This window comes from Pteronotus mesoamericanus, unplaced genomic scaffold (genome assembly GCF_021234165.1).
Source record: "Pteronotus mesoamericanus isolate MK-2021 breed Mesoamerican mustached bat unplaced genomic scaffold, CSHL_Meso_final contig_116, whole genome shotgun sequence".
Taxonomy (NCBI): Eukaryota; Metazoa; Chordata; class Mammalia; order Chiroptera; family Mormoopidae; genus Pteronotus; species Pteronotus mesoamericanus.
The window spans coordinates 6562423-6577363 of record NW_026555027.1 but is presented as its reverse complement, the minus strand read 5'-3'; the positions used below and the strand labels follow the sequence as shown (position 1 = coordinate 6577363).

Below are 14941 nucleotides of genomic sequence, written 5' to 3'. Positions count from 1 at the left end.
TGCTCCGACGTTTGTTGGCAGGGAGCCTGGGGTCAAGTTCCTGCACCTCCCAAAGCTGTTATTTCCTCCTGTGTTAAACGGGAACGGCAACACACCCCCACCTCCCATGGGCGCTGGCCCCGGAAATGAGAAAACGCAGGTGTGCATCAAACACCTAGTGCAACGGTGCAGGTGCTCAAGAGGTGGGACCTATTATTGCTCGGGGCACTAAGTTGAAATTGATGAGTGGTTTCATTTGAGCTTTCATTCTAGTTTGGATCTGGAAGACTACAGGACGTCACACTCCCTCTCCTTCCTCTCGCCTCCCTCTCCTTCCTCGCCTCTCTCTCCTTCCTCCCTCCCTTTCCCTGACGATTTTCAGCGATGCCACCCCAAGACCTTTCAAAAACCATCACTGCGGGTTGTTTGAAACATGTCCAGATGTGCCACTGGGCTCCCCTGACTCAGCTGGACACTCTTCTTCCAGGGAACTTTCCAGAGCCTGCCAATAGATCATCATCTTCTGAGGCCCAACAAAATGGCAGGCCACAATTTTCTTAAAACGGCACGTAGAAAAGCTCAACCCGCTTGGGAAGAAGGTCTGCTGGGAGTGAAGTTCCTCCAGGCTGATTTCCAGTTTTTTGAGGCACAGCCCCACGAAGACGTCTTCCAGCTTAAGGAAGGGGACGCTTTCCGAAACATTGTACACCTTACTCGCGACATCACTGGAAAACACGTAGGCGGTGCCAGAGCAAAACGGCGGGTATTTGTCCCACGGATATTCATATTTACTGACAAACCACTTACTGTTCTTTTGCCGAATCGGAAATTCGTTCATTTTCAAGAAGCCAGTGAAAAACCTAGTTGTCCTGTTTTTCTTCAGCAGTAGTTCAGTCAGATAGTAGACGTTGATAAACATGTCAGAGTCTGTTTTCATCACAAACGCCACCTGGGGACAGAAGTGGTGGATCCACTCTATCCCCATCATGGTCTTCAGAGTCAAATTGAAATAAACGTCCACAAAGTCCTTCTGGATGACATCGCGGTGTTTCCTGCTCTCCTGGGCCACCATGTCCACGATGTTCTTCCTGGGACTGGTTCCCAGGAGGAAGAATGTTCTTATCCGTCGTCCTCTCACAAGCTTTTCCTTTCCCCACGTGTTGCGGATGACCAGGCGCGCCAACTGCTGCTCCGGAGAGGACGTCACGAGCAGGGCAAGGAAGGGCGGGTCCTGCTGGCAATCAATGTCTGGGAGCTGGAGGAACTTCCCGTTGTCCTTCTTGAAAACAAGTAACTCTCCTTTAAAAAGAGACAGATCGTGCATGCTGAAATACAAACAAAGGGCTCCCAGAACCACCAGGGAAATATACATCCATCTCATCTTCACAGCAGCCATCTGGAAGGAACAAAATCAAACAGTTACACCTCCGAAGCAGGAGGGCATGTTAGCTTTATCCCGGGAGGCAGGGATGGAGGAAGAGACCCGTGTTTTGTGGCTGGTGTTTCCGAAACTCTGGAACCTCACTGCACACAGAACGGAAGCTGTGGTTCAATAGTAAGGCGTGAACGGCGGCCGGAGTCTTTCCCTCCAGGCGGTACAATCAGGACCACAGGGAACAGACACTGGTCCTGGCCCCAGGGCCGGCCAGCCCTTCACTCTCCCTTTCAGGAAGGATATGCAGCCACGTCTCTAACTAGCTCCTTCCAGCTCTGCCCTTCTCTGAGTCTACAGGGATGTCTAGCTACAACACTGGAAACCACAAGCTCTAGATCTGAATGTGTGGACTGTCTGCATTCTTCTCTGATGGAACCGAGCTCCATTTTATCACGTCCGGAAGGAAGAAAACCAGTTTCCCGACTTGTACGACTGCCTTGAATTCCACCCCTGCTGGTGGTGGCGTGTTATTTTATTGTTTTAGGTTACTTCTTCAAATCACCTGTCCGAGTCTGTCATCTTTTGCCCATTCATCTCTGTTTGTTCTCAACAGACCCAGGATGATCCATGTTAACGTGAGAACATTCAGAAAGCAAATAACTCACGTTCTCCTGAGAAAGATGAACCTCTGGCGTGAAAGCAAAGCCACAGGGTCAATTCCGCAAGGAAATTCGTTCCACACAGTCGTCAGCACAGGCCGTTCTGCCCTCGCAGGCTCTGGCTTGGCCCGCTTCCCGAAAACGATGGCGCTCTTTCTCAGGAATCGCTGTAAGAAAAAAACCAAAAGAGAACAGCGTCGTTCACATCGCTCCTGGCTCACGGGCAGCTCTTCGCCATCCCCTGGGCCCCGCTGGTCGCTGTAGCGCCGCCCTACACCTGCCCTCAGTGCCCTGAAAGGACATGGCAGCCCCACCCGGTCTCACTGTTGTCATCTGTACGTGGCTACTACGGAGAGAAATTCCACCATGCGGTTCAAAAATAACATGCCAGTGTCCGAGCCTCCTTTCTGGCCTAAGGTACAATATTAGGACAGAACGCTGTACAGACACACAAGTCAGTTACGGTCCAATTTCTCCTGTCAGTTTTGACCTTCTCTACAACCAGAGTGTGGCTGGCGCTTGAAAAACGTAACACAGGGACGAAATCCATCCATTCTCAACTCAGTGCCGTGTCTTCAAAATGCCATCCTACCTAAGCGGACAGAGGGGCCCGGCAGACACTGACCAAGTGACGTGGAGAAAAGTCGGTAATTGTCAAATCAGCACCTACTCCGTTTTCCATTCTGAATCAGCTAAAGAGGCTGCAGAGCAGAAATGAAAAGTTCCCCTGTGTTAACTTCAGGCAGGCTGCTGGGATGGGGAGACGGGGCTTTGGGAAGCGGAGGCTTCGTTCGCAGGCAGCTTGGCCACGGGAGTGGTGTGATTCGGCACCAGGGACGCACATGGCCCAGGCCTGCGTCCTCACCTCCAGCTGGGGTGATAGTGCCGCCCTCACAGTGGGGTGGAAGGCCCTGGTTGCTGGGCCTTCTTACCGGAGTGTGCCCTTTTTTCTTTTCGATCCTCACCAGAGGATATGTTCATTGATTTTAGGGAGAAAGGAAGGGAGCGAGAAAGAAACATGGATGTGAGTAACATCGATAGGCTGCCTCACACCCCAACCAAGGATCAAACCTAGATATGTGCCCTGAGTGGGGATCACACCCACAACCTTTGGGACATGCTCCAACCCAACGAGCCACCCGACCAGGGCAGAGTACGCCCTTTAATGGTATGGGTGGCACTCAGTAATGTCAACTCGGTTCTCCCCTTCAGGTCCCACCTTGCTAGAGCATTCTGCCCACCTGCTCCCAGTCACAAACAAGCGGAGTGTGTTGTCCACAGGACGACCCAAACCCCAAGGACAGCAGGAAGGGTGGTCTGCACGTTGCCCTGAGAGCCTCTCCTGGCTGGCAGCTCCCCTCCCAGGCCATGCCTGCAGGGCGCTCCACGGCCTCTGCGAGAGAGAACACAGCCTGGGGGCCGCCAAAAAGGACAGTGAGTGACCTTCTCTTGGAGAGGCAGCGCGAGGTACAGAAGGGGGCTGCCTGCCGTCTGCTGGGGTAGTAGGTTCTTCCCAAGCCTGCTTCGGGAGCCACGGACATGTTTACAAGATCTGTCCAGAAGGTATCCAGCCATGTAATACGAAAAATACATTTACTGAAGAAGATACAAGATACAAGGAACATGGTACATCGGACAATGACACCTCAGTCCCCTTCAAAGTAGGTACCTTGGGACCTCACAGAGTTCTCTCAGTTGCCATCAGCTGCCACATCGTATTTTCCTGAATCTCACTGATGATCTGAAATCTCTTCCCTTTCTAAGGTGACTTTAGTTTTGGGAAAAACCAGAAGCCACAGGGCACCAAATCTGGGCTGTGGGGGGGCTGGGTCACCTGAGTGAGTTGATGTTTCACCAAAAAACCCCGCACAAGATGTGATGCATGAGCAGGCACGTTGTCGCGCTGAAGCTGCCAATCACCAGGTGCCCACAGCTGCAGCCTTCTGAATCCTCCAAATAGTTTCCACAGAGGAATGTTCAAGCTTAATGCAAAATATGATGCAGATTTGTTGCTCTCCTCGCTCAGTCATTTTGAATGTGACGTTCTGAATGCGATGGCCACACAGTGCACATGCTCACTCAACAGCATCTACTGCCCCCACTGACCAGTACGGCAAAGTCATCATTGTTCACACATGCACATTCCAGTCCACTCCCCTTGCCTGCCAGGCTACATCCATGTCACGCGAACTGTTCTCATTATATTAACAGCGGCTGTACTTTTTCCAGACAGACCTCATATATCATGGATCTTTTTAACAGCTCCTAGAACAAAATACTTAGGACTACAAAGGAAATCCACTATGTTGGAATAAGTTTATCAAACGTTTCTAGAGCACGCCCGAGCAATATGCTGTGCCACCATGGGCGCACTTCCTCATCGCTGTCTCTGCCGACGATGCTAGTTCCACTTCTGGTGAAGCCCACAGCCCTCACAAGAGAACACAGCAGCCCCACCCCAGGCTCTTTTGCTGCCTCAGGAAATCTCATCTGAGAAGGGATCAAACAAAGAAAAAAGAGAAAGACCCACAGACACAGGCAATAGCATGGTGACTGTTGAATCACTGTTTCCACTTGGAAGGCAGCAAGAGCTTTGTCCATATTTGGAAACGGCCACAACTATATTATAGCGTGAAAATATCAGTGACTTCTTTTGGAGACCAAGTCACGGACTCCACTGCTCTGTGGGTTAGGGCCTGTTGTGGGCTAAATTGTATCTGTCCCCCAATTTCACATGCCGGAGCTCTAACCCCCAGGACTTCAAAATGACACTTTATTTGGAGATTAGAAATTGATCGCGTTACAATGAGGTCATTAGGACGGGTCCTAATCTGTTTACAGCCGGTGTCTTAATTAAAAGGGGAAACTGGGACACAGGCACCCAAGTGGGAAGAACCTCATGTGACAATGAGATCACTGATTGGGGTGATGCTTCTACAAGCCAAGGAACCCAAAGATGGCCAGCAACCGCCCGGAGCTGGGGAGTGGCTGGAACACTCTCCCTCGCAGCCTCAGAAGGAACCTGCCCGGCCAACACCTTGATTTTGGGCTTCCAGCCTCCAGAACTAAGAGATAATAAATACCTGTTGTCTAAGCCCCCCAGTGTGGGGTACTTTGAAGCCACAGGAAATGGCTACAGTGCCCATAATCATGCTAGAAGAAGTGCTAAGTTTCAGTGAAAGGTTCATAAAAATAAGAAAGTACTTTTTTCCCCCATCTAAGGTGTCGGACCACAGGTCACTACTCCTGGCTGGCACTCAGGGTCCTCTCTGGGCCCGTATCCTGACGGTCACACTGCACAGCTGACGCGGGCAGCAACTCAAGGGGCAGGAAGACAGCACTGTGGACGTCCCAGGCGTTGGGTGAGGTCACCCTGTTTCCTGTCATCCTGAGGTCTACACTTGTCATCATTATTTTTATGTGACAGCCTGGGCTGGGCTTAGACTTGGGAGTCAGTATCGGGGTCACGCAGAGTGGGATCCTGTGAATGGTACGCTTTTACCACTCTTTTTGGTAAAAGATTTTTTTTTAGTTTTATGAAAAAATGGTGATAGTACTGACAATTTTTACAGTTTTCCTACTTAACAAAACTGTCAACTCTATTTCAACCCCTCTCGCATTTCTTAAATGGCAGCTCCACGGGGGCCCAACGCGAGTGCCCCTTGGCTGTGGCAGGTCACACCAGCTGCCCTGGACGCTATGAGTAATCGCCCAGCCGGGGGCTGGGGTTTGCAGGCAGAAGTGTTCAAAGAGCGCCTGGTGAGAAGGGTATTCAAGTGCCCCAACCCAGTGAGGAATGGTTTCTTTCTCTGCCTTTCACATCACCTCATCAGTTCCGCCAAGAGCGGTGAACAAAAATCGCATACATCATTCACCTCTCGTGCTGGTGGTGGCTGCAGGAGACTTTACTAGGAAGTGTCCCCACCAGCGTGGCCTGGGGAGCATTCTGTGCCGGCCCTTTGAGGCTGTCCAGCTAAGGGCAGACATCCTGCTGGAAGAACTTCCGGTGGAGTCCCCAGCCCTCACAAGAGAACACAATGCCCTTGCCCCAGGCTCTTTCTCTGCCTCAGGAAACCTCATCTGAGAAGGGACGAAGCAAAAGAAAAAGAGAAAGACTCACGGACACAGGCAATAGCATGGTGGCTGCCAGAGGGGAGGGGAGTGGGGGGAGGTGGATGGTCCCGCGGGAACAAATGGTGATGGACGGAGACTGGGGAGGTGACCACACACTACAGTGGGCAAATGGCGTATGACAGGATTGTACACCTGAAACCTATACAATTTTATTAAGCAATGTCACTCCAACAAATGCAACTTAAAGAAAACCTCACCAGAGTGCAGCAGGCAGTGCCCAGGGGCCCAGGGTTCAACAATAAGGAAGACGAACCTTTGAGGGGTCACGGCCCCCAGGACCAGCAGAGCAGTAACCAGGTCCGGCCCAGCAGGGAGGTGTGTGGGCCTGACAAAGACTCTCCCTGAGCCCCCTCGTCAACAAGACCTCCACCCTCAGACTCCCACGACCATTTACGCATCGCCCAGTTTCAGCAAGAATCCTGTTAAGTGGGTTGAGCGAGAATTCCCCACCTCCAACATCCAATCAAATTCCCCATCCTGTCAAGTCAGCTTAGTCAGGACCCCCCGCCCCCCGCCGCTGTAATTCCCCACCCTTGGAGGCCGCCCTGCCCTGGCCAGAAGCCCCGCTATCCACGCTGCCACCGGGGCGCAGCCCAGCTCTACTGAGATCTGGCTCCCCGCATCGCGATCGTTTCTGAATAAAATCTGTTCTGCCACGTTCTCCGCTGCCCGGCTGTTTTTCCTTTGACAGGCAGAGGAGAGAATGGAGGTCCCACCTGGGGAGGTTCAGGAGAGCTGCCCTCAGGAGGCCCAGGGGCAGAGGCAGGAAGTCCGGAGGGGCCTGGTGGGTTCCAGAAACAGGGCATTGTGCAAAAGGAAAGCGTGGAGGCGAGGCTGGAGATCGGGCAGGGTGGGCTCGGTGTGGCCTTGCAGAGCAGGTGAGGGGCTGGACTTTTTCTGAAGACATCAGGGGGTCCACAGGCCTTCTCTACGCTTTAGAGACAGATGAGTCAGGGCCGATGGGGCCCCTGTCCGTAATCCAACAGAGAAGCAAGAGCACTGCTCACTCTCCAAAGGGCATCTCCAATCAAACCAGGCAACTGAGGAGGTGGAGTCCAGGGATTCATACCAATGCTTGCTGGCCTCAGACTCAATCAATGGAGAGCTTTAGGGAGGCATTTCAGGGACTGGCACTTTAGACAGCTCGGTCACCCCTAACAAAATGCCACAGGACACCCGATGTCTATCATCCCCCGGTTGTGCAGGCCGGAAGTCGGAGATCAGGCTGCCAGCACATGGGGCTCTCTCTCCCTCTCTCTCTAAAATCGATAAATGCATCCTCAGATGAGGATTTAAGGGGGGGGGCGGTGATGGCAACCGAGCTCCATACAAATCAGCCCGCGTCCTGCCCTCCTTGTGCCCGCTGACCCTGCACCTGCACCCTCGGGCCACGCTCGTTCCCTCTCAGCTCAGTAAGGAAACCCGGTCTTTCCTTCTGGCACACGTGTCCCTCATGCCTCCTTCCCCTCCTGCCTCACCCCCACCTCTGCTAAGCTGCTCCAGCTGAACCCTCTGGGGCAAAGTCCTGTACTTATTTCCCATGGCACCCGTTGTGTGGCATTTTGACAACTTCATTAATGGGATCAGACTTTATTATTTCTTTGTTCAAAACTTGGGCTACTCTCCACCTTTCCCACTGGTCAATAATGCCAGAAGGACAGAGCGCTTTCTGTATTTTTCACTGTTGTAGTGTCTGCCCATTCCTAGCATCTGGCACACAGAAGCCCAAAGGAAAGTCCTCAATGGACCACTAGAGATGCCCACGTCTCCAAAAGCTGAATCATCCTTCTGTGCAACCAGATACAGTTTCCTACACGAAAACAGATGCTTGCTTTATACAGCATTACCCCAGGATGAAATTGATCTACAAAATTTTTCAGTGCAGTTGGGATTTTTGCTTTATATACATTTCATTAGACACCAATTAGTTCTCAGGAGAAAGAGAACCTGGCTTATTGCAACGGAAGAGGAATCACTATCATCTCAAGAGTTTCACCCACTGTTCACACTGCGGCTGGTGCGTCATCAGAGGCAACGTGCGGGCCCTTATTGGGAATGTTCAGAAACACAAGCCAAGCTGTTTTAGCAGGAAGGGGAGCAAAAAACTGCAGAGAAGAAAGATGGTACAAGTACTTGCAGATGTACAGTGTTGATTCCAGCATTCGTGTGTCAGTCCCAGGGCATAGGCCTAGTAAGAGGATGGAAAATCACCTTCATTCAGAAAGTAGTGCATGCCCAAAACAAAGCACAGCTGCCTAGGCACAGACTTCAAATGCACAAGTTTGTCAACACAGCAGACAACTCTCAGAAGCAGCTAAACCTCTACAGACCACCCTCACTCACATACCTTGGCTCTCCAGGGCTCACAGACACTATGCTCAAGGTGCTGCTTCCCTTCATGGGAAAACTCCCTGTGCCCAGAAATCACCGCTCCAGCTGTCTCCCAGCCCCGACAGAAGATGGCCACAAACATCTACAAGCGAGCAAAACGCTGAATCCACACATCACGTGTGCGGTCCACACAGGCAGGCCCACTCAGGAGACTGCCGTGGTCAATTGCAATCCTTATCATTTATCTTCTGCTGGAACAGCCTTTGGCCTGCGGGCTATTTTAGGGCCTCGATTTCACTGCACGAAGCGAGGCTGAACGTTCTGATTTCACAGTGGAGCCTCTTCTAACAGATGGGCAATTTCTACCTTGAGGTGATGCACCACTTTCTCAGCTCTGTCATTTTCTGTCATTTTTCCTGTGCTGTGACCATAGAGCTCCCTCCAGCCTGTCATGACTTGCTCTTGTCCACAGGAAACTGGCAGATTCTACTGACGATTTGTGACTAGAGAAGGCACCTGGAGTTGTTTTTCTCATAGAAGTAGAGCAAAACCTCATGACGTCTGCCCACTGAGTCAAGATCACTTGGCCTGGCCTGAAGCAATTCCTGAACAAAATGTGGAGGCCACGACAGTTGGCCAAGAAACCCGCCGATGGGGGAGGGTTAAGGCCCCCTCTTTTAAGTTTAAACACTGGCCCTACACAGTTGTCAAGAGACTTCACTCAAGCTTCCAAGACCACTCAACTTAGATGTTCACTTACAAATAGGAGCCAGAAGGAGTAAAACAGTGCATGTTTGAGGAGAATCAGCAAATAGTAGGATCGGGTAAATATCTTTAGAGTCTCCTTAAGAAAGCAAATTTCTACAACACTTTAGAAACAAATTTCAAAAAGCCATTTGCGTATAAATATTGCGCTGGTTATAAATATTCTTACCCAGGTTGTTACCGGACAGGAACCGCATCCAGGGCAGGTCTGCCTCGGGCCAGCCGTAGTGTGTGTGTTCCTGACTTCACACAGGAAAGATTTGACAACAGGAGTCCGGGTGGTTTTGAAAGTACATTTATTACAGCCAGGACAGTAAAACAAGGAAGGGCTTAGGGTTGAAAAAGTACAGGAGAGAGCTTAGGCGGGGCTGGCTCACTGAGACGGAGAAGTCGGTGACAGGAGTGAGTCAAGGTGGAGCTGCTGCCAGCTCCCTGAGAAGTCAGAGGGAAAAAGGCCTTGAGGAGAGGAGGTTCAGGACCTTAGCCAGGACGAGCTGCCGCTGCCCCCAGCTCCCCTGGTTAAAAGTCGTGTGGGGACCCTTGGAACTTGGGGAGAAATGGCACATCTGGGAAAGAAATGGGGAAGAAAGGGTGGGCATGCTCCAGAGGGGGCCGCGCTGGGCCCTCGCCTTGAGGGCCTGCGAAGTCTGGGAGCTGAGGGGAGCGCTTAGGGGAGGATCTCACCAGGAGGTTCCCTGGCTTTATGCTGCGGTATCACAATAGGATTCATTGTCCCGCCTTCATCTGTCGTTGGATTGGGTTGGCACAAATGGCAAATATTGACTTCCTCCACCTATCTCCCCAGAGTGGGGTAATTTAGGCTCTTTACCCTCTGGCTGGGGAGGAAAAGTGTAAACCACTTACTCATAGGTGTGCTTGGTTAGGAAAGATGGGATTTTGTGATTAAACTGCTTGGTCATTTAACTATCTGCCTCCGTCTCCCTACTCCATTTGTCCCGGTTCACGGGCCTGTCTCCAGGTCAGCTCGGAGGCCTGGTGGGGCTCCTCCATGGCCAGCCGTGTGCTGCTCATCGTCTCGTACCTCCCAGGTGTTCCCCGGGCGCAGAAGCAAGGAGAGTGAATGCCATTACACACACTAACCATCTCACTAATGTAAACGGAACTTCCCCCAAACTACTGAGCCTGCGAGCAACCCATTCCAGCGGTGACAAGTAATGCTGAGTCCCATCTACCTTTCAGAATTCTCTTATTCCCGAGGGCCCAAGGAGCAAGACAGCTAATCAAGGGCAGGCCTCGCGGCCCCTGTGCCACGAATGGGGCCACCTGATTACATCAGCTTCTTCCCCGCTGGCTCAATCATGGCAACCCGTCCCAGCTCCCAGACCTAAATCACTCAGCCTTCTAACGGAAGAGTCCCATCGTCACTGCCCATTGGGAATCTTTGGGTCAAGAATAAATGAGCACAGGAAGGACAGAATACTGCATCTGCTTTGCTCTATGCCCAGGAGCCCCAGACCGCCCTGTGGGATGGATAATCGCAGAAGATGTACAAATATTTGTTGAATAAATAATCTAAAAGGAATCATCTGGGTAGCGTCTATGACATTAAAACAGAACACACTCTTTCCCTGCATCAATAAGCTCCAAAGCGTATCCACATTCACAGCTCCGTCCCTGTCATAATGTTCAAGTAGGAAATGTCCACATTCTGGGATCCAGGCTTCTGGCCCGGGGGCTCTGTCAGCTGTACTGACAATACTTATGAGCAATGAGCAGAGCAAATGGCATTGATTTTCCTCTTAATATGACAGCCACTGCCTAGGTAGGTTCCTGCTTTAAGTACGACCGCAAAGCAAAAATTCACTCCAAACAAATGTTTAAAGCACTAAACACCTGGTTGGTCTGCTGGTTTCATGGCAGCCCTGACCGGTGCAGCTCAGCTGGTTAAGTGTCGTCCCGCAAAGCGAAAGGTCACCAGTGTGATTCCTGGCCAGGGCGCCTGCCTGGGTTGCATGTTTGGTCCCCAAACAGGACGTGTATGGGAGACAACTGATCGCTGTTTCTCTCCCTTTCTCCTTCTTCTCTCTCAATAAATAAATAAGATCTTTGTTTAGAAAAAGAAGAAAGAATATAATGTCAACCCTGGCCCACAGGCACAGTGGCCTTGTGCAGGCGCTACCTTCCGCGACCTTCCTGGGCAGGCGGGGGTCTCTTCCCAAGCTTTCTCCTTGTACGGTGTGCTCATCTGTTTCCCTTCCCAAGTCCTGGCATTTTCACTCTGGTTCTCTTTTGTTGGCTTTTCTGCCTCATCCTGCCCCTAAAATGCCGGCGCTCTCCCGACCTCTCTTCTCTTTGACACTCCCTTTCCCGCTTCCATGACTGTACACAAAATAATCGACAAGCCCGTGCTGTCCTTCCACACTTTCTAGCTAACTCCACATCCGCATGCCAATTCCACACCCCAGAGATATCTTCAGCGCCTCCCCTCCCCTCAGGCTGAAGGGCCTCGTACCCCACGACACAAGCACCAGACCCTGCCCGTCGCCACCGCTTCCTCGCACAAAGCCCAGACGTAGCCACCGGCCGTCCGGCCCCCTTGCTGTCAATCAACAGATCTTCTCAAAAGCACAAGCACAACAGTGTCACTCCCATGATTAAAACTTTCCAGTGGCCGCCCATCGCCTCCACGGTGTACCCTACACTCCTGCCACTGACGGCTGAGGGCTCCGCGAGGGCACTGTTTCGTCTCAGGCCCCCAGGTTGCCCTTCGAGCCCAAGAGCACGGTGGCCTACCCAGGAGCGCCTCTCCCTCCCTTCGGATCTGCTCGAACTCTGGCCCTCCCGCGAAGCTTCCCTGACAAGCAGACTTAACCATTTCCCTTCTTGATGCCATTTCTTGTATATACCTTTACCGTAGTAATGCCGCCAGGTTACAGTTATTTGTTTAAACACCTCTCTCCTCCTTAAATATAAGTGGTTTGGGACAGGGAATATTTCTTTAAATCTCAATACCTCATACCGTACTTTTCATATAATGAATGCTCAGTAAACATTTACTCGGCACATATTTACTGTTATGGGTTAAATCATGTTCCCCCAAATTCATACGCTGAAGTCACCACCCCCAGGACCTCAGAATGTGGCCTCCATTCACAACAGGACCCTTGTGGTTGTAATGAGTTCAGGTGAGGTCATAAAAACAAGAAATTTGGACACAGACACACGTGCACAGACACTATGTGAAGACGAAGGCAGAGCTCAGGGTGACGCTTCTACAAGCCAAGGAACCAAAGACTGAGCTCACACCACGGAAGCTGGGGGAGAGGCCAGGACAGACTCTCTGTCACCCTCAGTGCCAGCCCTGCCCTCACCTTGATCTTGGACGTCCAGCTTCCGGAGCCGTGGGACAATACATTTCTGTTATTAAAGCCATTCAGTCTGTGGTACCTTGTTATGGTATTACTACATGCATACATCTACTAAGTGAATTGATGAATAAAATCGCTCAAAGTAGTTCTTGCCTAAATAATTTGCAATGTGCCTCTCGTGTGCTTTGCTGACAAGGCAGCAGGAGCAGCGTTAGAGGGAACTACGCCCACAGCAACGTGGCGTTCAGTTCTGTCGCTGCGCGTTTCCTCCCCTCACCGTGAATCATCTGAAAGGGGAGTGTTTTCCCACATACGGCAATTTTCCCACCCTAGGTTTTTATTTCTGCTTGGAGAAAACTCTACAGACAGGAGACGTCATCAAAGAGCAGGCGAATGGTGGCACTGAAGACATGAAAACAACTGGGGCGCTATCTGCATTAGGCAGTGTCCCTTCGCTGGCTTGGTGCCCCTGCCAGCCTCCCTCCCAGGGGCCGCGTCCTCTCCTCTGGCTACCCAGAGGCAACCACAGCTTTCCAGTGAATCTGCGGAAGCCGCCTTCCCTGAAAGAGAAGCACAAAACGCTAACATGCAAACATCATCCCCTAGCCTAAGGCCGGCCACCTCCTGGGTCTTCCCCTGTTGCTCACCTGAAGACCCAGCACAGATACCAGGAATCCACAGAGCAAGCCGCAAACGTGCGCGAGAGGAATTTCGCTGACCTAGGTCACTGATGCCCAAGCCGTCACCGCATGAGACGCTGCCGTGGGAACGCCGGGAAGTATGGCTAAGATGGTCACAGGGAGAATGAACAAACCCAAGACCCCACTGCTCAAAAAATCCCGCCTCCGACATTTGGGTTTACTGTGGAGTCCACTCCCAGCTCCCTCTCATTCATTTCACTCCAAATCTGACTAGAAGGACACAGCTTTCACGAAAGATAACTTCGGCAGGAAAACCACAGCTGTTAATGTGCAATGATTCACAGTGAAAAATATGACACTTCTCAAAAGCTCATTGAAAATGTTAAACACTGGTGGGTTTGTAAAAGAGTCCTGCTGTTCCACTTAACAACACCTCTGCAGTTTTTCACTTTGAGCACCAGTTGTTACAGCACAGGCTGGGACCGTTCTCCTACAAAACACCGAAGCTGGCCATGTGCCCTAGGAATTTTATTGAGAACATATATTGTGTTTTAACAATAAAAATAACAAAACACCCTGGCTAGTGTGGCTCAGTAGATTGAGTGCCGGCCTGCGAACCAAAGGGTTGCCGGTTCGATTCCCAGTGAGGGCACGTGCCTGGGTTGCAGGCCGGGTCCCCAGTGAGGGGCACACAAGAGGCAACCACACACTGATGTTTCTCTCCCTCTCTTTCTCCCTCCCTTCGCTTCTCTCTAAAAATAAATAAATAAAGTAGACAACATCTACGAACAGAACAATGAAGAGCAAAGAACAGAATTTAGAAAACAAGGGTCAGGAAGGGAAAAATAGAGGTGAAAATGGATCAACTGCATACAAAAGAGAAAAACCCCATTAATGCCCCAACACTGGCTAACACTAACACTTCCTGTGTCGCAGCTACTGTGCCAAGCACGTCTTATGTGGGTACTCATTCATTTTCCCCACACATCTTTGAGGGGGGTGCCAATAGTCTCTGTTTTTGAGGAGACGCCATACAGTGAAATCACTAGCCTGGGCCTAGAGTGAGTTCAAGGTCAAAGCCGGCATCAACAGCCTGGTAAAGGCACCCGTGGGTCCCCCGTCATAGACCCCACCGCTCACCACCCCCTCAGTGTCACAGAGAAGTGCCCCAGGGCCCAAAGGAGCCCAAAGAAAGGCAGGGTCATCATCAGTGTCAATCCTATAGAAAACCGTGGAGCCAGAAGCTCTCGGACTTCGAAAAGGCAGCTTCAGTGGAGCAATTGTGGCTAAAATCAGAGCACAAATGACAATCCGCTAGAAAGATAAAGAAGGGCAATCAGGACAGTCAGCTTAAATAATATTTTCCATACAACGAACCAACAGCTAAAGAGACCAGGATCCTAAACATGAGACATGGCTGCTGGCGAACTCCTATGCATCCCTTAGAACCCCGCCCAGACACTGCTACTTCTCTGCAGGCTTCTCCTATCTTGTCCTCTCCAGAATCAATCATTCCTCTCTTCCCTGGACTCCCATAGCACACCACAGCCTCTATTGGAGTGCTGAGTTTGCATTTTACTTTCTTGTAGCTGACTCTCCAGCTGGACTATGAGCTCTTTGTAGTTAGGGACTGGTACCCATTTATGTATCCTTGGGGTCTAGCCCAGTGTCCCACTTGGAGCAAGTAGGCAGGTACTCAATAAATATTTGTTGCATTATAAAAAAATG

The 14941-nt window shown here is 51.1% G+C and overlaps 1 protein-coding gene across 1 annotated transcript; it reads right to left on the bottom strand.

The window, feature by feature from the left end:
* Nucleotides 1-324: 324 nt before the first annotated feature.
* On the bottom strand, nt 325-2142 carry B3GALT5 (beta-1,3-galactosyltransferase 5). Its single transcript, XM_054576147.1, has 2 exons — nt 2020-2142; nt 325-1375 (listed from the first exon to the last, which is right to left on the bottom strand). The coding sequence occupies exon 2, from the start codon at nt 1373-1375 to the stop codon at nt 392-394; it is 984 nt and encodes a 327-aa protein (XP_054432122.1). The 5' UTR covers nt 2020-2142; the 3' UTR covers nt 325-391.
* Between the last annotated feature and the right edge of the window lie 12799 nt (nt 2143-14941).